Source organism: Zootoca vivipara, chromosome 6, assembly GCF_963506605.1.
Source record: "Zootoca vivipara chromosome 6, rZooViv1.1, whole genome shotgun sequence".
Taxonomy (NCBI): Eukaryota; Metazoa; Chordata; class Lepidosauria; order Squamata; family Lacertidae; genus Zootoca; species Zootoca vivipara.
Genome location: NC_083281.1, coordinates 9,968,048 through 9,989,265, shown reverse-complemented (window position 1 = coordinate 9,989,265; position 21,218 = coordinate 9,968,048). Strand labels below are relative to the sequence as shown.

Sequence of the window (21,218 nt, the reverse complement as noted above, 5' to 3'; positions counted from 1 at the left end):
GGTCAGTTTTCCTCCTCTTTGCAGCTTAAACCACTTAAATGGCCAGTTCAGATTCATTTTGTGGTTGAAACTCTGGAATTCTGCCAGGTTTCCTTAAAAAACAACTCCACCCTTTAAAACAGCTCTGGCCATCCGTTTTCCTTCTCCTTGAGGCTTTTAACCAGGCATCCCCAAACTTCGGCCCTCCAGATTTTTTGGACTACAATTCCCATCTTCCCCGACCACTGGTCTTGTTAGCTAAGGATCATGGGAGTTGTAGGCCAAAACATCTGGAGGGCCGCAGTTTGGGAGTGCCTGCTTTTAACCATTAAATAGATCAGAATCAGGACTTTCAATAGTTAACTGCTGACTTGTATCTTAGCAAACATGTCCATGAGGTGTAGAAACACATTCTCAGTGTGAATTTCAGGGGTCCTGCATTTTGCCTTAACAACAAAAATAAAGCTATTCTATAAGTAAATATTTATACATTTTATATGCTGTATGAATTAATCGACAATAAATTAAATGCAACATTTATAAAACAGAGAGGCAACATTTATAAAACAGAGAGGGGGCCTAAGCTGTTTTTTAAATATAAATTACTTCGATGCCACCAAGATGCAACATGCCCTGCACACGTGCGCTCTGAAGTAAGTCTCCATTGCCCCACGTGCCTTCAGCTCCGCGCATGCGCTCTAATGAGTTCCATAAATCACCGTGATAAGAGCGAAACTGCGCTCTCATTTCCCAGCGTGCCTTGCTGTGCCCTCCCCTGTCGGTCGTTGCTGGGGCTGGGTACTTCAAGCCCCAGCATGCCATGCGCTAGAGAACCCCCCCCGCTGAGGAAGTTCGCATAGGCAACTCTACTTCCCGGCGTGCCTTGCGCGCCACCCCCCTCTCCGTTATTTATGACCGACAAAGCTGAGGAAGGAGGCCTCTGACTTGTCGTCTGAGAGAAAAGCACCATGGAAACGCACAGATAAACAACACAGATCGGGAGATCACTGAGGGACGATCACGGTGGCCATTTCCCGGCGTGCCTTGCGTGTTGCCTTTTCAAGGGGAAAAGTGCTAGTAACCCTCTACAGAGAGGATTTGATTCCATTTCCCAGAGTGCCTTGCGCGCGAGGTTGGTTGAGATAACCCCACCATTTCCCAGCGTGCCTTGCGGTTCCGGCCTAGAACAGCCTCGTTTACTGAGGAGGCGGCGGCGGCCTCCATTTCCCAGCGTGCCTCGCGAGCCTAGCCTATTAAAAGCCGAGTTGGCTATCAGGGAAGGAGGCAGCCCCTCGCTTCTTTGAACTCATTTCCCAGCGATCACTGCGGTCCCGACCTGAGGAGCCCAGTGAACCTTGAGGGAATGTTAACTCCTATTTCCCGGCGCTCCTTGCGGCGGCGGACTGCATTTCCCAGCGTGCCTCGCGCGCGCGCTGTTTCTGAGGCGATGTACTGAGGCGAAGAAGCGCCTCCTTCTTCTCCTTCTTCCTTCTCGCCTCACGGTCGCTCTCGCCACCGCCGCTCGCCGTCATGCTGGAGGAGGCCGGCGAGGAGGTGCTGGGCTCGGTGCTGCTAAAGGCCTCCTGCCTGCCGCTCAGCTTCCTGCTGGTGGTGCCGGCCGTCCTGCTTCTGCTGCTGGGCCCGCCTCCGGCCTCGGCCGCCCACGAGTTCACCGTCTACCGCATGCAGCAGTACGAGCTCGGAGGGCAGCCCTACGGTCAGTGAGCCAAAGGGCCGGCGGGGTTCGGGTGGCGGCGCTGACAGGGAAGGCCCAGGAGACGACGACGCTCCCCCCCCCCCCGGCTCTGATGAGGCGCTTAACTAACACCCGACCCCCCCCCCCCATATCCACGCTACACAGGTACAGAGTATCCAGGGAACTGTAGTTTTCTCCTTACACTCACAGTTCCCAGGATCCTTTGGGGGGGGAATCCACGTCCTGACAGCCCCCTTAACGTCATTGATTCCTCATTAGCTAAGATTCCCCTCCCCCACCCCTGTTTTTCATGAAGCCAAGCCATGGGCCCCCACTACTTTTGAACATTTTTATGTTTCTGTGGTAGTTTTTCCTATGTGAAAAAGTGCCACGGGCCCCCTTGGGTGGGTTATTGCAGGACACCCCCCCCCAGTGAGATAGCCAACATATTACTACTACTATTATTATTTATTGGGAACCACTGCCCAACTTATTAGTGGGAACCACTGCCCAACATATTATTATTATTTATTATTATTTTATTTATCCCCCATCTTTTCTGCTGACAGGGATTCGAAAGGTAGAAACAAGAGCTACTCAAAAACATGGGGTGGGGTAGAGCAATAATTAAAATACAAATTTTCCGTTGCGAGCTGCCCTGGGATCTTCGAGGAAAGGGTGGGAGACATATTTAATAAAGGATTATAATAAATTTAAACTTTTTAAAACTTTATGCATACATAGTGTTAGATTAAGTACGTTAATGTAAAAATAGAATTGAGGTGGTATTTAGTGCCTGCACTGATTCCGTGGAGGCGGATGAAATGTATACATTGCTCGATGGTGTAAAAAAAAACCTCAAAGCAGTTTGCAAAAAGATAAAACAATAAAGTCGAGGGAGGAATCACAGTTGTGCTTCAAAACATACAAAAGTTAAAATGCTAAAACAGATTAAAATTACCTCAACTGTCTAAGCATGTGGGTAGGCTTGTCTAAGCAGGAATGTTTTTTAGCAGGCGCTGCAATGAGTACAGTGAAGGCACCTGCTTGTTTTCAATAGGCAGAGAGTTCCAAAGTGTAGGTGCTGCCGCAGTAAACAATCTCATTCTTACAAGGGTAAGACAATCTTGTAGGTAAACTGGTCCTTAGCTGTTAAGGGCTTTATATGTTAATCGTAACACCTTGAACTCGGCCTGGTAACAAATTGGCAATGAGTGCAGATCTCTGAGCGCAAGTGTTACATGCTAGCAAGGCCTCGCTCCTGTCAGCAACCGTGCTGCAGCATTCTGCACCCATTGCTGCTTCTGTGGCTCACAGCCTGTGGTTTGTCAGGTATCCGACAAAAGCTCTGTTCAGATGATACGCTAAGCTGAAACTAAACCATGGCTTAGCAGTAGAATGACCAGGGAGGGGCAATGCAGGTGGTCTGACTTACTGGTAGTATAAGACAGCTTCCTACATTTGCGTATTGTATTTAAATAATATAGGTGGATCAGTTTTAACAATATGTGTGTAGCAATATACAATGCTGAAACCGTACAGTGTGTTCCGATTTCCTGATAAGGGAGTGCTCCTGCTTAAAAGTTTCTAGCCAGCCAGCTATACTGTCCTGCAGCAGAACTGTGGCACCAGCCCTCATTTTCCTCTTCCAACTGACAAGTCAACATTTATTTTTGTTTTGTAAAATTCATGCTCCGCTTGATTGTAAAAAACCATCCAACCCTCAAAGCAGTTTACAAAAAGGGGAAAATAATTAAATTAAGAAGAAATTGCAATCATACTTTCAAAGCATGCAAAAAGTTATAATACCAAAAGATTAAAATTACCTAAACTTAGAATTGTAGAGTTGGACTTGTCCAACCCCCTGTAATGCAGGCGTCTTTGCCCAACATTGGGCTTGAACACACAACCCTGAGATTAAGAGTCATACCTTACCAGTTGATCTATCCCTGGGTGCCTCCCTTAGTTTTCCTTCTTCTAAAGACCTTTTGTGTTTCGGCAAAACTTGTTCTCCACAGCATGCAAACATCTCCCTCTTGTTTTTCTGTGGCTGCATTTTGGTTGCAGTCCTCTCAAGTCACCACCCAAATTCTCTGTGCTGTGTAGCGAGTTGAAAGATGTACAGTAATTAATATTTATAAGAATCTGTAATGCTGCAATTTATTAGGAACATGAATTGGCCTTATACAAGAGCTGTCCAGCGTTGCCGGCCAGAGTCATTCCCAGCCCTGTCTGGAGATGCAAGGTGGTATAAGGACAGAGAAGTGCTTCATATGAGCGTTTATTTTTGCAAGCATTTAAGAAAACTTGGTTTTAAAAAAGCTGCATCCCAATTTTGTGCATGTCTATTAAGAAGTAAACCCCGCTCTGTTGAATGTAACTGGCACAGAGATAAGCCAGAACAGGATTTCAGCCTTAGATGATTAGTCACCTGAGTTCAAAATGGTTAATTGACTAAGGCTGCAATCCAAAACCACTCTTACGAAAGAGTAAGGCCTCATTGAACTAAGTGGGCTTGCTTCTGTGCAATCAAGCTTAGGGTTGTGTTGAAAATTTGGGTGTGAAGAAATCCTTGTGAAGGAAGGGCAAGTATTTTTCCTTGCTCTTGGGTGACACATGCATATGTTGTGCCATCTTTGAATAGGCATTATGTCCTGTGTGTGAGAGGCAGACAAGACGACATGCCTTTTCTAAGCATGCCTGCTTTTTTTTTTTGTAAGCATGAAAACAAGAAATACCTTTAAATATAGGAAAGCAGCAGTCTGCTCAGCTAATTGGGCGGTGCAGGGAACATGCAAGTGTGGCCTTTAGATGTTGTTGAGCTGCTACTCACATCATCCCAGATTCATTGTTCAAGCTGGTTGGGGCTGATGGGACTTGTGCTGAGATTTTATGGAAACATTTCTGCTGCACTTCCACTTCATAGGGCTGTGTACAGGTAGGTGAGCACACTATGTGTGTGAGAGCTGTAATATAATAATAATAATAATAATAATAATAATAATAATAATAATAATAATAATAATAATATATTCCTTGGTATGGGAGCAGAGTAAGATCAGCTGTTCTGTTAACTTGTCCCGCACCTCCAAATTTCCATCCTGTGGCTTTATAGACATCTTTGGGCACAGTAGGGCAGCAGTTAAGCGGTCTCCCCACTGTGCTTCCATTCATAAGTTCAGCTCCTGCCCGACTGGCCAGGAGAAACTAGAGCCTCCCTTTGAACTCCTCACTATTAAAGACACACTTGTCCTGCAAGAGGCAGCAACTGGTATTTTTATGTCCACTTTTACAGGCTAAGCAGCTGCTCTAGTTAAAACGTATTTCCACGCAGCAGGTGTAGCCTCCAGGCTCATGTGTTATTTCCCCTCTCCAGTGCTTCCAGTCACTCACTTCTCACAGTGCATGACCGACTCCTTACTGGGGCTGCTGTAAATCAAGACAGGTTCCTAGCCATCTTGGTTGCTTTATTTAGCTAAGACCAGTTTTGGAAGCAAGTGCCTGGTTTCATGCAGCTGCTCTGTGAGGATCTGCAAGGGAGGGAGAGCCTTTGGAGAGGGACAATGGCAGTCAGGGTTTTAACATCATGGGTGTACGAAGCTGCTTCATATTGAGTCGTGCTACCAGTCCATCTAGCTCAGTGGTATCGGCCCTGTAGCTTAGAACAGGGCTCTGGACAGAGGTGTTTCCCATTTAATGGGAGGTGTCAGGATTCAACCTGGGACCTTATGCATGAAAAAGCACATGTTTTATCACTGGCTGACGCCTCCTTCCTGTTTCTAGGGGAGGATTGTCAAGGAGACAGCTGGAGATTTTTGGGTTGGTTTTTTTTACAATTATATTGTCAAACTACTGTGCAAATAAGTTACAATAGGATTAATAGGGTTCACTGTGATGACACTAGGGAAATCTGTACATTTCCCTAACCACTCAAAACAGGTATGCTGGATGGCAATGAGCAGACACCAAAAATGTGAGCTATAATCTGGGGAAAATTTTGGAGCGAAGATTTCAGCGACAGCTGCAAAGCCCTCAGTGGTACCTAGATATTTTGCCTTGTTTCTCATTCTTGAAAACATGTCTCACAAAGTTAGTATCCTACACATATTTTTGTACTGCACAGCCTGGATTAAGTAATAGGTGAGCTGTAAGGGAATTGTCCATTCCTCTTCCAATCTAAAGAGAGTATTCCTGCTCCCTGCAGGTGAAAGGTGGACACCTATTTCCCCACCCCACCCCCAAACAAAACAAGTCCTACTGAATCAGACCAGAGACCCATCTAGTCAAGCATTCTCCTCCCGTTTGTCAGTCAAATGTCAGTCAAGCGCTTAATTGCTTGTGAAACCTAGCAACTAGCTTTCAAAGGCATATGTTGCCTCTTAATTCTGAAAGTAATATACTGTATAGCCATCAAGTAACTATGGATAGATTTATCCTGCATGAATTTTATGATCCCCTTTTTAAAGCCATCTAAGTTGGTAGCCATTGTGGTTGTGAATTCCTTAGTTGTATCTTCTTCTTCTTTGGCAATCCTTCATAGCCGATAAGATTGTCTTTCATGAGCACGGTCTTAACAGTGAATCCGTAAATGACTGTAGAGGCCAATTCTGGATCCACACGTCCTTCCACAGTGGGGACATAGGTTTCCGGGTGGGAGTTGATCACGGTGTGGATTTCCCAAGCATGCCTTCCTCTTAGCACCTTTCTCCCTTGTGTCCTGAGTTCGAGTGTCTTCAAAGCCCATGACACCTTTGGCAAAGGCTGTTCTCCAACTGGAGCACTCACAGGCCAGTGTTTCCCAGTTGTCGGTTTTTAAAGATTTGCCTTGAGAGAGTCTTCAAACCTCTTTTGTTGACCACCAGCATTATGCTTTCCATTTTTAAGTTCGGAATAGAGTAGTTGCTTTGGAAGACATTAATCAGGCATCTAAACAACATGACCAGTTCAACAAAGTTGATGTTGAAGAATCATTGCTTCCACACTGGTGATCTTTGCTTCTTCCAGGACACTGGCATTAGTTCGTCTGTCTTCCCAAGTGATATGTAAAATTGAATGGAATTTTACCATTGATGAAATGTTTCAAGGATTTGGAGATGGCGTTTATAAGTGGTCCTTGTTTCACAAGCGTACAGTAAGGTTGGTTGACTACCAACCTTACTGTACGCTTGTGAAACAAGGACCACTTATAAAGTTTATGCCCTGTGTGACAAAGGTTTTCTTTTTGTTTGTCCTGAACCTTCCATGCTTCAGCTTCATTGCATGTCCCCAAGTTATCGTATTCAGAATCTACTTCCTCTATTCAATCCATAATCTCTTATGTTCTCCACCCATTTACCTGCCTTTTTTCTAAGCTAATGAGTCCCAGATGTTCTACCCTTTCCTCATGGCAGAGTTGCTCCAGTACCTTGATCATTTTGGTTCCCCTTTTCTGGATCTCTTCCAGCTCTGTAGTAACCTTTCCAAGGTTAGGCAACCAGAACTGTACAGCAGTATTGCAAGTGTGGTCTCAGTGTAGATTTGTATAATGGCATTATCATAGTAGTCGTTTTATTTCCAGTCCCTTTCCTAATGATCCCTAACATGGAATTCACCTTTTTCACAGCTGCCGCACACTGGGTCGACATTTTCATCGAGCTATCCACCATGGCCCCAAGATGTCTTTCCTGGTCAGTCACTACCAGGTCAGACCCTGTTAGCGTATATGTGAAGTTAGGAATTTTTGCCCCAATGTGCGTCATTTTACACTTGCTTACATTGAATTGCATTTGCCATTTTACCGCCTTTCTGCATGGTTTGGAGAGAAATTTTTGGAGTTGCTGCTGCTGCTAAAACATTTTGTTTTACCACCCTGTGTGATTTCGTGTAACAGACCCAAAAGCGAAACATTAAAATAAGCAAGTATGCAGATTGAAATAAAGAAAGGCAGTGCAGTTATTAAAGTAGTTTAAAATAAAATCGTACAGATAAAATTGATTTGACATTAAAATGCACCCCAGTCACTGTGGGTGAAGAAGTTGTGCATTAAATTGTAGCTCTACACTAGAGTTGTGGCTCACATGCTGTCACAGCTCACTTCCTTTCAAAATCATGTCACATAGTGAGTTTGGGAGTTGTTGACAGTTCATGGCATGGGCCCCAACAACAAAGGCATGTGGCATTCCCACTGCGTGGTTTCTACTAGGCTTTTTCATCTCTGCTCTCTTGGCAAGATCTACACCTGCCAAGGTTGGCAAAGCATCTTCAGAACTGATCATTGAACGTCCATGATGGTACCAGCTCTTCATAGTCAAGTACTACACAACCTGAGAATTGACCTTAAAGGGTTGGGGAGGTGTTGTTATTGACTTATTTAAAGACCGTTTTTTATTTTAAAAATCCCACTCTCCAACCAGTGAAGACTCCCAGAGCAGCTTAGTAATCACTCCACTCCCCTAAAAAGCCACAGTCTCTGTCCACAAACTTAAAATTCCAAAAAAGACATGAGAGAAAAGGAACAGATTAGGAGGGAGGAGGAAATAGTCAATTAAGCATTCACATTCTCTTTTTAGAACATGGGGAGGCCCCATATCTGTGGATCTAGAGTACCAGCATGGCTACGTACTAGGCCCCTTTCTCTGCTTTTGACAGGCACTCGGAATGCCGTGCTAAATACAGAGGCTCGCACAGTGGAGGCGGATGTTTTGAGCCGCCGCTGCGTGATGATGCGGCTGATGGACTTCTCCTACGAACAGTATCAGAAGGCGCTTCGCCAGTCGGCCGGTGCCGTGGTGATCATCCTGCCACAGAACATGTATTCCGTGCCTCAGGATGTCATCCGGGTAAGCATCCCTTTGAGGCCCCTGCCTTACATTCATAATTGTGCTTTAGCGTGCCGAAACTGCCTCCCCTGCTTAATTCCAGAAATCCTTATGCCACCTGTAATCAAGCCGATATTATGGCTTCTACCTGGACCCCAAGATCATCCTCTGAGGACCTTCTTTGTGTGCCTCCTCCACGTGAGGTCCGGAGGGTGAGCGGTATCCTACTTTGCAAGTCACTGAGTCTTTTATCTGCTCCTCTTCAGCAATTCATGGAGATTGAGCCAGAAATGCTGGCAATGGAAACCATTGTGCCGGTCTACTTTGCTGAGGAAGATGACGATCTCCTCTCAATCTACGAGCAAACGCAGGCGGCTTCTGCGTCGCAAGGCTCAGCTTCAGCTGCTGAAGGTAGGCCTCTTTCCTTTTTTGAAAAAATACTGGGATTAGTTTCAGGGGTTGCCTCCCTTTAAGACCATCTTCCAAGGGCCTTTTCAGAGGTGGCACCTCATATTTGCAACAGCAACTCCAGATAGATCCAACAGGCTTTGCTACTGGTATAAGAGAGGGATAATAAATAAAAAAAAAGCTTGGCAGGTGTTGGGAAAGATCCAGCTCTAGAATACTATACCCTCTTATCTGGGATTAAATCCCATGGGACTCAGTGGGATTTGTTTTTTAGTAGACAGGCATAGAATTACATGGTTACATCATGAAGAAGCCTGAGGCAAAGGGTTGTTTCCAGCTAAGTTTTACTCAGAACAGACTCATTGAAATTCATAATAATAATAATAATAATAATAATAATAATAATAATAATAATTTTATTATTTATACCCCACCCATCTGACTGGGTTTCCCCAGACACTCTGGGCGGCTCCTAGCAGAATATAAAAAAACACGATAAAACATCAAACATTAAAAACTTCCCCTTCAGGGCTGGCTTCAAATGTCTTCTAAAAGTCAGATAGTTGTTTATTTCCTTAACATCTGATGGGAGGGCGTTCCACAGGGCGGGCACCACTACTGAGAAGGCCCTCTGCCTGGTTCCCTGTAACCTTACTTCTCACAGTGAGGGAACTGCTAGAAGGCCATCAGAGCTGAACAATGGGGGTGGAGATGCTCCTTCAGGTCTACAGGGCAGGGTCCATTTAGGGCAGGCATCCCCAAACTGCGGCCCTCCAGATGTTTTGGCCTACAACTCCCATGATCCCAACTAGCAGGACCAGTGGTTGGGGAAGATGGGAATTGTAGTCCAAAACATCTGGACGGCCAAAGTTTGGGGATGCCTGGTTTAGGGCTTTAAAGGTCAGCACCAACACTTTGAATTGTGCTCAGAAATGTACACATGAACCCAATTCCTGTTATATTTTGAATATTTTTATTTATGTTAAATATAAAGAGGCAAACCTTGACCGTGGATAGAAAAGACTGTCCAGAATATATAAAGCGTGCTGGCTCAAATCCATCTGTGTCTTCTATCTACACGGGGAGCAATTTGCAAGGTTTCTGATTCTGTTGTGAACGAAGGCAAAGTGTAGCTGTGTACTCTTATCTTTATGCACCTGTTTTCTTCCTAGTACTTTTACATACAGCAACTGCCAACGGCTTCCAGATGGTGACCAGTGGGGCTCAGAGCAAAGCAGTCAGTGACTGGCTCATCACCAGTGTGGAGGTGAGTTTGGGAGCACTTCCTAGCATACTGGCTTCAAGGTTGGATTACCGTAATGCACTGTGCGGGGCTTCTTTTGCGTTTGATTCACAAACTGTAGTTAGGGAAGAGTGCTGCAGCGCAGTTGCTGACAGGAGTCAGAGACCCTATCAGCTTGTAACACCTCTGCTCAGAGGGCTGAACCACCCTGTGATCTTTCGTTGAAGGTCAGTGTACAAATTTAATAAACCAGCAAGCAAGCAAACCAAAACCAAATCTGCACTGGTTGCCATATTCCTGCCAGACCAACTTCAGGATGTAATTGATCTAAAGTGTAGAGATCTTGTCTATTCTAATTGATTCAAGAGGGTTCTAGAAGCTTCTCTGTGTGATACAAACTGGTGCAAGCTAGAAGTTTCTAGCTAACAAGCAAGCTTCTGTTCTGCCATGAAACAAGCAGAAGGTTCCTGATGTTCGGTTTATACCTTCAGAGAAGCTGAACAGCTGGTTTAAACTGGTTCTGTTATCTCTTTCACTCAAGGTCATGCTGACTATAATAATAGGCCAGAAGGAGCCTGAGTTTCACATTCTGTCTTTCTTTCCTTCTGGTGTGGTGTTCTGTATATAGTATGCTTAAGTGCCAAGTTTTAGTCTTATTGTAAGTTTAGGTTAAGTCTGCTGCAACTGGATTTCTTATGGACAGTGCCAATCCTGAATGTGTTGGATTTGTGACCATTATGCTCCCTTGCCTTCAGCAGCTGTAAAGCTCTGCTGGATTAAATGTTAATTGCCTCTGGTCTATTTTGTTTGGGAATCCTGCAACTTACAAAGTTTATTTTACTCCGCTCACTATACGTTGGAATCTGCTCTGGGTCAATATTGGTACACAGGAACTGCCTGGGCCCAGTTTACTTGCAAGTTCGCCTTGCCCCGTATGTGCCCACTCAACTGTGTTGACCTGCAGACCTGGCACTGTTACAGGTGCCACAGTAAATGCTCATTCTGCCCTTGTAAGAAATCATTCATTTAGTACTGCACTTTGGAACTCCCTGCCCATTGACCTCAGGTGGGCACCTTCGCTGTACACTTTTATGTGTCTGCTTTAAACATTCTTCTTTTGTAGGCAAGTCTGTCCAGATGCACGAATGTTGACGTGCTTTAATCTTTTTACTGTTGATTTTAAATTTTTTTTAAAAAACTTTTTAAAATGGATAATCTTTAATATTTATTGTAAGCTGCTTTATAAAAAAAAACCCACAGTGAAAATGGTGCGTGCTTTTTGTTAAGTAAAATAAAATGGGCACAAATGTAACTTTGCAAACTCAGGAAGAGCTGGGGAATATTTGCTAGGGACAAGGAGGCACTTGTTTTGGGCTACCAAGCCCAAGAGTACAGGTTCCCATAGTCTAGTCTTACCTACTTATCACAAGTCTGACTCTTAACCCTGCTTTTAAAAAATTCATTTTACTAAAATTATTGTTCAATCAGTGTGCATCATGCTTCTGCTGATGAGAAGCGTTCAAAGTGTTGGTGTTGACCTTTAAAGCCCTAAACGGCCTCGGTCCGGTATACCTGAAGGAGCGTCTCCACCCCCATCGTTCTGCCCGGACACTGAGGTCCAGCTCCGAGGGCCTTCTGGCGGTTCCCTCACTACGAGAAGCCAAGTTACAGGGAACCAGGCAGAGGGCCTTCTCGGTAGTGGCACCCACCCTGTGGAATGCCCTCCCACTAGAGGTCAAAGAGAACAACAATTACCAGACCTTTAGAAGGCATCTCAAGGCAGCCCTGTTTAGGGAAGCTTTTAATGTTTGATGGATTTCTGTATTTTAATGTTTGATGGATCTCTGTATTTTAGAATTTCTGTTTTGTTGGAAGCCGCCCAGAGTGGCTGGGGGAACCCGGCCAGATGGGCGGGGTATAAATAATAAATTATTATTATTATTATTATTATAGAAGCAGATAGGTCTCTTTCTGGAGGAAAAGTCTCTTGCCAGAGGAGTTTACAATCTAAAGTTTGACATAGGAGTGACAAGGAAATGCGAGGAAAGTGGATGCAGTAAATAAGGCAGGGAAAGAATATCCAGTCCTTGCATGTTATTACTGGTGTTTTTTTCCCCCCGCCAAGCATTCTTAGAGAATTAATAAGATTCATTGTTTGCCTTTTGTCTTATGTATTTTATTGTGCACTGCTATGATAATTATTATGGGGCTTCCCCCCTGAAAAACTCTTACAGATTATTAATAAAATCAATACAATTGCATGGGCTTGGTTACAGGCTGGCAGGTTGCAACAGGGCACAAGGCAGTACGGGCAGCAGTGCCAAAGCCTTTGCAAAATAGGTGTGAGGTGAGATTTGAAAGGAGGAGGGAGGCAGTTCGGAGTTTAAGAGGTGACACGTGAGTCTTTGGGTGGACCAGGAGACCTTTGGACGGTCAAAGCTTGTGGAGCTCCAGGAGTAAACGTCATGAGCAACAGGCAAAAGTAATAAGGGCTGGGAAGGAACAAAAAAATCAAAAACCAGACTAAGTACAGTAGCCTATCATAGAATAGAATCATAGAGTTGGAAGAGACCACAAGGGCCATCCAGTCCAACCCCCTGCCAAGCAGGAAACACCATCAAAGCATTCCTGACAGATGGCTGTCAAGCCTCTGCTTAAAGACCTATGATGGATAAGGGGGCAGATAAGAAGTTGGTGTAGGGATTTTGAAAGTGTTCAGAGGTGATTTACAGCAGTGATTCTGAAGGTGTTTAGAAAGTGATTTACAATAGCAGGAATACTGTAAGAGCTGTTCAACAATGGAATAGACTCCCTTGGAAGTTGATGGACTTCATTGGAGGTTTTTAAGCAGAGGTTGGATGGGCACCTATCAAGGATGCTTTAGCTGAGATTCCTACATTGCAGGGGGTTGGACCAGATGACCTTCGGGATACCTTCCAACTCTACAGTTCCCTAGATTCATGAGGAGGCAGAGGTGATGTGTGGTGTCTTGCATTGACACAGCGACAGAAATGGCCTTGATGTAATGATTCCTCTCCTGCTCCCCTTGCTAGGGTCGGCTGACTGGTCTGGGAGGAGAGGACTTGCCTACTATTGTAGTAGTCGCTCACTACGACTCTTTTGGAGTGGCACCGGTAAGTTTCTGTCAGCTGTTGCCCCCTATTTTTTGGACTTTCTGTATAATGCAGCATGGCTCACTTATGCAAGCCACCTACGTTGTTATACACTAACAGTTCCTTTAAATTTGGGCAGCCTTGCACATTTTGTGTCAGGGGCGTGCATAGTTTCCAGAAGCCTTTAATCTGGTTCATTGGGGGGGGGGGTTGTTCTTAAATGAGCTGCCTGAGTTGACAGCCTTTAGTCTTTTTCTTACTTTTTCTTCTGTCTCGAGGAGCCAAAAAACCCAACACAAAAGAGGAAATGTGATGGTCTTACTGGTGCAACTGTTTTAGGCCAAGACCCTGTCCAATTGTACTTCCCTATCCGTTGAAGACCTGTGGCGTCCTTAAGCCATCTTTAGAATTCCTTCCATCTCGGTGATCATTCAGTATGGATGAGAAACTCTATTGGAAACCGCCCTAGTAGAAAAATTAACCAACAAAATTAAACTAGTATGGGGACAAGCAAAGGGGGAGGCTTTCACACCAGCTTATCTGGCCCAAAAACTCCACACACATAACAAACAAATCATACTGCAACCAACCGAATGCAACCAACCAAGCCCTGGACCCCCCCAATCTGTCGCCATGATAGATAAATATATAAATGAAAGACCTGCCCACCGTGACACTGACGCAAAAACCCTGCACAGACACTGCAATAGAACGAAATAGCATTATCCTCCCCTCATTCCCCGCCCCTCTCTTTTCCCCCAACCGCACAATGTCTATGACAATAGTGTCTCATGCTGAATGTAAAGGAACTGTGAAAAAGGCTCTGAACCAAAAGTGGAGGTGCTATGTGTACTTTTCCTTGTTTCTTTTATAACACAAGAAAACCTTGAATAAAAAAACTATTCTAAAAAAGAAAGAAAGAGAAAAGCTGGGGAGGGGCTGGGAGACATGGCCCCCCAGCCCTCAGACTCTCCACATCCCTAGCTACACCCTATGAGGGTGTTGTTGTTTTTTGCCAGTTTGGAATGTGTCCTTCAACTCTGTTGATTCTTCATGTGTGGCAATGACTTGGCTTATTCTGCAAGGATCTGGCTTACTCCCCCCCCCCCTTTGCTGGTGTGTCCCCAAACCCAGAGTTGCCCTTAATATTGGACATTCTTTCCTACCCGCTCCCCCAGTGGCTCTCCCATGGCGCAGACTCCAATGGCAGTGGGGTTGCCATGCTCCTGGAACTGGCCAGGCTGTTCTCTCGCCTCTACACGTACAAACGGACACACGCCGGGTAAGTTGAATTTCTCTTCTGGGAGGCCTTTTGCCCAAAGTGGGTGTGCAATGGCCAGAATGTAAGCCTGACCCTTTTCTCTGTCCTCCCCCCCAGGTATAATCTACTGTTCTTTGCATCCGGAGGTGGCAAGTTTAACTATCAAGGGACCAAGCGGTGGCTGGAAGACAACCTGGATCACACAGGTGCTGCAGGTTTATTGTGATATTCCCCATAAACCTGGAGGTTCTACGGCCAGGTGCAGGACCTGGTTTATGAGTTGGCCAGGAGTGGAGAGGAGGCATCAGGAGGCTGACTGGGAAGCCACAGGCTTAACCTCCTCACTTTTAGAAGTGGGAGCCTGTAGCTCTCAGTAAATAGCTTGTGACCATCCCTGGTCTTAGATGACAATCAATGGTTTTTCATGTTGCATTAAGAGCATGCAAAGGGTGTCTCTTCCACCTCCTTCCCCGCCCCATAACTCTTTGTAGGAGGATGGCCATTTCACATCCCTGACTGCCCCTTATTTCAGATTCCAGTTTGCTGCAGGACAACGTGGCCTTCGTACTCTGTCTGGACACTCTGGGGAGAGGGAACAGTCTCCACCTACACGTCTCGAAGCCTCCAAAAGAGGGGACCCTTCAGCATGCTTTTTTGAAGGAGCTGGAGCTGGTAAACAAAGGGGGCCAGGCTGGCTTGTGTTGGGCAAGATGGGTGGGCAGCAGCAGTTGAACACTCAGTGTGCCTCCCTGGCAGAGCATCCCACTGTGCTCTGGCTAATGTGGATGCCTCTTCCCCCTTTTCTGGAGAAAATAAGGCAGCTGTCCTTACTACAGAATTACTGTTTCTGGGGGACACAGGTGTGGAGGACTCTCCAAGTCCTGTAGGGGTAACTGCGCACCTCAAGGACCAGGTGCACAGCCTGGGAGTCATGGAGGCACAGGTCAGTTCTGTGTCCAGGGCAGCTGTCTACCAGCTGCATTGGGTACACCGGCTGAGACCCTACCTCCCTGCGCCCTGTCTCGCAGAGTGGTCCATGTTCTGGTTATCTCCCACTTGGACTACTGCAGCGCACGCTATGTGGAGCTACCTTTGAATGTGACTTGGAAACTACAGGGTTTCAGGCAGGGGACAGTTGCCATCCCTACCTGAAGATGCTGAGGACTGAACCTGAAACCTGAATATGAAGTGGGTGCTCTGCTGCTGAGGCACGGTCCTTTCCTTTAAAAATTGAAGTAAGATTCTAGTCCTCATGACCGTTTTAAATCAGTCCATTGGTCCATCTAGCTCAGCATCGTCTATGCTGACTGGCAGTGTCTCTCCAGGGTGTCAGGCAGGGAGTATCTCCCGGTCCTATCTGGAGATGAGAAGCAGACCCTCTCTCACTGAGCTCTCTTTAGGGAAGTTTTTAATGACTGATGTTTTAATGTATTTTTAACCTTCGTTGGAAGCCGCCCAGAGTGGCTGGGGAAACCCAGCCAGGTGGGCGGGGTATAAATAATAAATTGTTATTGTTATTATTGTTGTTGTTATTACTACTACTACTACTTCAACCCTTCCCCTTTCTTGAAGGATTGGGGTTGCGCAGCATGGCAAAGGCACAGACCCTGTTTTAAGAAAAGCAGGGTTGCGAGAGAGTTGCTAACTCTGCCCCGGAGGCAAGTTGCTTGGCACTGCCTCACCCCTCTCTTTCTGGTGACTTGTCTCCCAGGTGGTTGCCAGCCAGTTCCCAGAGGTGAGGTTCTCCATGGTGCACAAGAAAATCAACCTCGCAGAAGACATGCTGGCCTGGGAGCATGAGCGCTTTGCCATCCGACGCCTCCCAGCCTTCACCGTCTCCCACCTCGAGAGCCACCGAGACGGCCTGCGCAAGAGCATCATGGACGTGAGGTCAGCCGCTGGGTGAGGAGGCTGCAATAAGGGCTGGTGGGGGGTGGCGGTAGCTTTCAGCTGCTGGTCTGCTTGCACGTATGAGCTGAGGATCGTTATCAGAAAACGAACACTGAACTCATTAGGAAACATGAAGCTGCCTCGCGCTGAGTCAAACCATTTGGGCCCATTAGCTCACCATTGCCCACTGGCTGGCAGTAGCTTTCCTGGGGTTCAGACTGGAGTCCTTTCCCAGCAAGGACGTGGGTGGCGCTGTGATCTTAACCGCTGAGCCTCTTGGGCTTGCCAATCAGAAGGCCGGCGGTTCTAATCCCTGTGACGGAGTGAGCTCCCATTGCTCAGTCCCAGATCCTGCCAACCTAGCAGTTTAAAAGCATGCCAGTGTAAGTAGCCAAATAAGGTAATGCTGCAGCGGGAAGGTAAATGGCGTTTCTGTGCGCTCTGGTTTTCGTCACAGTGTTCTGTTGCACCAGAAGTGGATTAATCCTGCTGGCCACATGACCTGGAAAGCTGTCTGTGGACAAACGCCGGCTCCCTCTGCCTGAAAGCGAGATGAGCGCCGCAACCCCATAGTCGCATTTGACTGGACGTAACCATCCAGGGGTCCTTTACCTTTTTACCTTTACCCCCAGTCCTACCTGGAGATTCAGGGTTTGAACCTGGAGCCTTCTGCTGGCACAGCAGGTGCTCTGTCATTTAGCTTGCAGCCATTCCGTAGGGCATAAACTTGGAGGGTTGCCACTTGGCTCAGGAGTTGAACATGTGAGATTGCATTTAGCAGCGGAGCCTTAATATTACCTGTTGGCAGACAAAAGTCATGCAGGGGGAAGTGTAGCCATTTTCCCTTTCTTAAACCACGTAAGCTGTTGCTACGTCTTGTAAACACGAATTCCACGAGTTCTGGCTGGGAGGCAAAGAGCCTGCATGTCTGAATGATCTGTGATCTGGCAGGGCAGCCTTAGGCTTTTCTATCATTTCTCTTTCGTAGCAGTGGGTGGGTGTAGAGGCATTTGGTACGTAAAGGTTTGTATGTTTCTCTGGAACCAGAATTCTTTGCGCAAGTCCAGTGGCATGCCCTCCGTTGTGTGTGTGAAAAGTGTGCCAGTGGTGACTTCCAGTTTGGCCCTCAGTCTTGGCATGAAGTAGGGGTGGGAAGCCGTCTGGATGTTGCTGGGACTCAACCCACTGTCAGCACTAGCACCCAACAGGGATGATGGGATGTTGTAGCCTGGCAACACCTGCAGGGCGTTAAGATCCTTTCACCCTGTTACACGCTGCATGTAATTATCAATTCTTACTGGTGTCCTACCTTTCTACGGTGCATAGTTAACACATAGCACATAGTTAAACTGTGGAACTCCCTCCCGCAGGAGGCAGGGAGGGCCACCAACTTGGATGGCTCCAACCATGGTTGGAGGCAATAATGCTTCTGAATAACAGTTGTTAGAAACGGCAGGAGGCAAGAATGCTCTTGTGTTTGGGTCCTGCTTGCAGATTTCCCTGCGAAAACAGGCTGCTGGATTAAATGAGCCATTTACCAGATCCAGCAAGGCTATACTTGCATTCTTAATGCGGAGGAGCATTTTTTAAAAAATGCAGCATGTGCACCCTTCCCAGCCACCTGCTTATGTGAAATGGTTCCTTGCCAAAAGGGTAAAGGGTTGGAAAGGGAGGAGGAAAACAAGCACAGCCAGCCATCAGTTCTTGAAAGTTACCACTGGATTTGGGAGTATCTCCCCCAGAATTCTACCCCAAGGCTTCATCATCTCCAGATTGGCTTGCTGTTAAGGTGGGGTGGGGTGGGATAGCCAGCCGTATGAACTGTGTCGTATGGGCCTTGCTTTTTTTGAGGGAAGACATTGGTTTGCATGCTCCCTTCCACATTTATGAGGACCATGGACTGGTTGTTCCTTTTTAAAGACCTCAGGCCCAAGTGGGACTGCTGACAGAAGACTGCATGACACGGGGCCCAAATGAGAAACTTGGTAGGCAGTCATTCAAATGCCTGCTCTCCCTCCCTCCCAAGATAAGATGTCTTTGACACCGCTGTTGCCTTTCCCCTTTGCAGGGCACGGGTCGACCCCAAAATTCTAACCCGCAACACCCGCATTGTTGTGGAGGCTTTGACGCGGGTTATCTACAACCTAACAGAAAAGGTGAGGGTTTTTCTCTACATCTGCTCTTCCCCAGGCAGTTTTCACTAGCCACAGCAGAGGAAGAGGTTCAGCATGGCCCACATCACATTTCCTCATTTGACTCTCTCCCTCCCAGAACTCTTAGCAGCCATTCCACCGATTGCAGCCAAGGGGCTGATAGGGCAGCAGGGCCCACTCCATTGACTGTTAGCTGCCACTTGATCTGGCTGCAAAGGGTGGAAAGAAGGGGCAGTGGGGCCATTCTGTTTGCTCAGCTGAACGGCCAGCTCCATTTGGCTCCTTTCCTCCCCTAAACCAGGCATAGGCAAACTCGGCCCTCCAGATATTTTGGGACTACAACTCCCATCATCCCTGACCACTGGTCCTGTTAGCTGGGGATCATGGGGGTTGTGGTCCCAAAACATCTGGAGGGCAGAGTTTGCCCATGCCTGCCCTAAACCATCCCTTTTCTTGGTGGTGATTATCAGATACACAAACTTCGCACTCAGGTGCTGAGTTACAAGGAGCATGTTGCCAAAACAAGGTCCGTGAGAAACAAGGAGGGAATATTAGCATGCTGCATGGGGAGCAAAATGAATTTTTTGCATGGGGGGAGCCCTAATGAGGGACCAGAAAAACGCAACCCAAGACAGCACAATGTGGATTAAGTGTGCTCAGCAGCCACTGAACTGACTGTTGAGGACTGTGGGGTTGTTCAGAAAAGCTATTCTGGAAGAAGCCATGCCTGCCTGGCTTGAAACCTAGGGTCAGGAGTGCCCCACACTCTTGCACTTATAGTATGAGCAGTGGTGTGTGCTTTCCCAGAAAATTTTGAATTGGGTGATGTGAGGGACAAGGGATACAGGGAAGTCCCTCCCATCTTAAGTTCCAGCCCATCACCAAGCGCTGGAGAGAGTAAGGAGAGCTCTGCCTCCAGCGGAGAGTCAGGAAGTGGTGTCCGAGGCTCAGGCAGGGTTGTGGAGCCCATGCCTCAGGTGGGACAGGAAGTTGGACGCACGGGGGGGAGGCCAATCCCCCCAACTCCCGAATTGCGACGCAAACGTAGGGGGAAGAGGTTGGGTCTGCCAAAGTTGTGGTGCTGGAAGAAAACGCGCCAATCGCCATTCGGGAGTTCTGACACCTCACCTTAAGGATGCATTTTTACTGCTCTGAACACTGTAAATAATCAGCACTTAATAAAAGCCTTAAAAGACCATGCTGGAGTCGTTACTCTAGAGTAGCCATACCAGGCCCTCTGACAGCAACTCCCGAATCTTTTTTGGCTACTTTGGAGTGCAGCGATGAGCGCTCAAGAGGCTGAGCATTGGAGGCTGGAGGCTGAAGCAGCGAAGCAGGAGCTACAGACCCTCACAGCGCACGCACAGCAGCAATTGCATGCCGCTCAGGAGGAAGCGCGAGGGGCGCAGGAGGAGCTGAACAAGCTGGTGGACCAGGTGAGGACAAAAGAGGAGACTGAGAAACAGCTAAGGGTGATGGTATTAGACCTGCAGAAAAAGTTGGAAGAGGAGAAAGCCGCTAGAGGTGGGGGGGCACCCCAGCCGCAGCTAGTCCAAGTGAGAAGGGGACAGAGCCTAGTCACCAAGTTCAGCGGAGACCCGAGGGAGTACCTCGGATTCGAGACTGAGATAAATTATGCGCTGGAATTGCATGCAGCAGAATTCCCAGATGACGCGCACAGAGTCTACTTTATCATAGAGCATTTGACGGGGGCCGCCCGGGAATGGGTAAGACCGCTCATCGCGCAAAAAAATCCTTGCATGAAGAACGCAACTTTATTTCTAGAAGCTTTAAAATTAATGTACGCTAGCGACAGTGAAATGGAGGCCACTAAACAGGAGCTTCATGACCTAACACAAGGAAAATCGACAGTTAGAGACTACTGGGCGAAATTCACCATGCTGGTGCACAAACTGGGGTGGGATCTGAACAGTGAGCCAGTGAAATCAGCCTTCTACCTAGGTTTGCATGCAGACGTTAAGGATGAGCTGGCAAGAGGTCCTAGACCGCAGACTATGGATCAGCTCAGCAAAGCGGCGCTAGCGGTGGGGGTGAGGCAGGAATCCAGATGGTATGACAAACAAGCGACGCGCGCAGCAAAACCTTGGTTCCCACGCTCTCAGGACAGACCACATCACCAAAACCCACCCCAGGGACCGCCCCCAGACCCGCCCAGACCAAGCCCAGAGCCGGAACCGATGGAGATCGGGGGAGCGCGCGCGCGGGCTTTTCAAACCCCGGCGGCGCCAAAACGCAAGGAGGGAAGAGGAGGGAATTGCTTTCTCTGCAACTCCCCCCGGCATCGCGTCAGAGACTGCCCTCATCGCAGGGAGTGGCAAGGAAAGGCGGGAACGGTTGTACCTTCCCCCACTGACGTAGCACCACAGCAGGGAAACGAGACAGCCTGGCTGCAGGAGACAAGGGGCAGCAGCCAGGCACAGTCAGCAGTGAACAGCCCCAGCCCGCCCACCCGCACAGAGAGGAGCAGAGCCAGCCCACCCCTCCCAGAGCAGGAGTGGTTCTAGAAGTCACGCTGACGCTCCCAAATGGCTACCCCCTGTCAGTCCTCGCCTTAATTGACAGTGGGGCATCTGCCAACTTCTTCTCGAGAAACTTTGCAGAAGAGCACCAAATCCAACTTCTGCAGCTGGATTTTCCCCTGCATGTGGCCACCATTG

At 47.3% G+C, this 21,218-nt stretch overlaps 1 protein-coding gene across 5 annotated transcripts in view; it reads left to right on the top strand.

Moving 5' to 3' along the window:
* The first annotated feature begins 1,334 nt into the window (after positions 1-1,334).
* Positions 1,335-21,218, top strand: part of NCLN (nicalin) — a 29,681-nt gene continuing 9,797 nt past the window's right edge. The window contains exons 1-10 of one of the 5 annotated variants that reach the window (XM_035119607.2): positions 1,335-1,696; positions 8,303-8,493; positions 8,739-8,883; positions 10,053-10,147; positions 13,177-13,257; positions 14,415-14,518; positions 14,615-14,703; positions 15,030-15,169; positions 16,209-16,399; positions 18,456-18,543. In XM_035119607.2, coding sequence (XP_034975498.1) covers positions 1,510-1,696; positions 8,303-8,493; positions 8,739-8,883; positions 10,053-10,147; positions 13,177-13,257; positions 14,415-14,518; positions 14,615-14,703; positions 15,030-15,169; positions 16,209-16,399; positions 18,456-18,543 — 1,311 coding nt within the window. In that variant the 5' untranslated portion in view covers positions 1,335-1,509. Of the gene's footprint in view, positions 1,697-6,860; positions 7,357-8,302; positions 8,494-8,738; positions 8,884-10,052; positions 10,148-13,176; positions 13,258-14,414; positions 14,519-14,614; positions 14,704-15,029; positions 15,170-16,208; positions 16,400-18,455; positions 18,544-21,218 lie in introns of those variants that run through there. The other 4 variants (XM_035119609.2, XM_035119606.2, XM_035119608.2 and 1 more) reach the window with 4 other exon arrangements.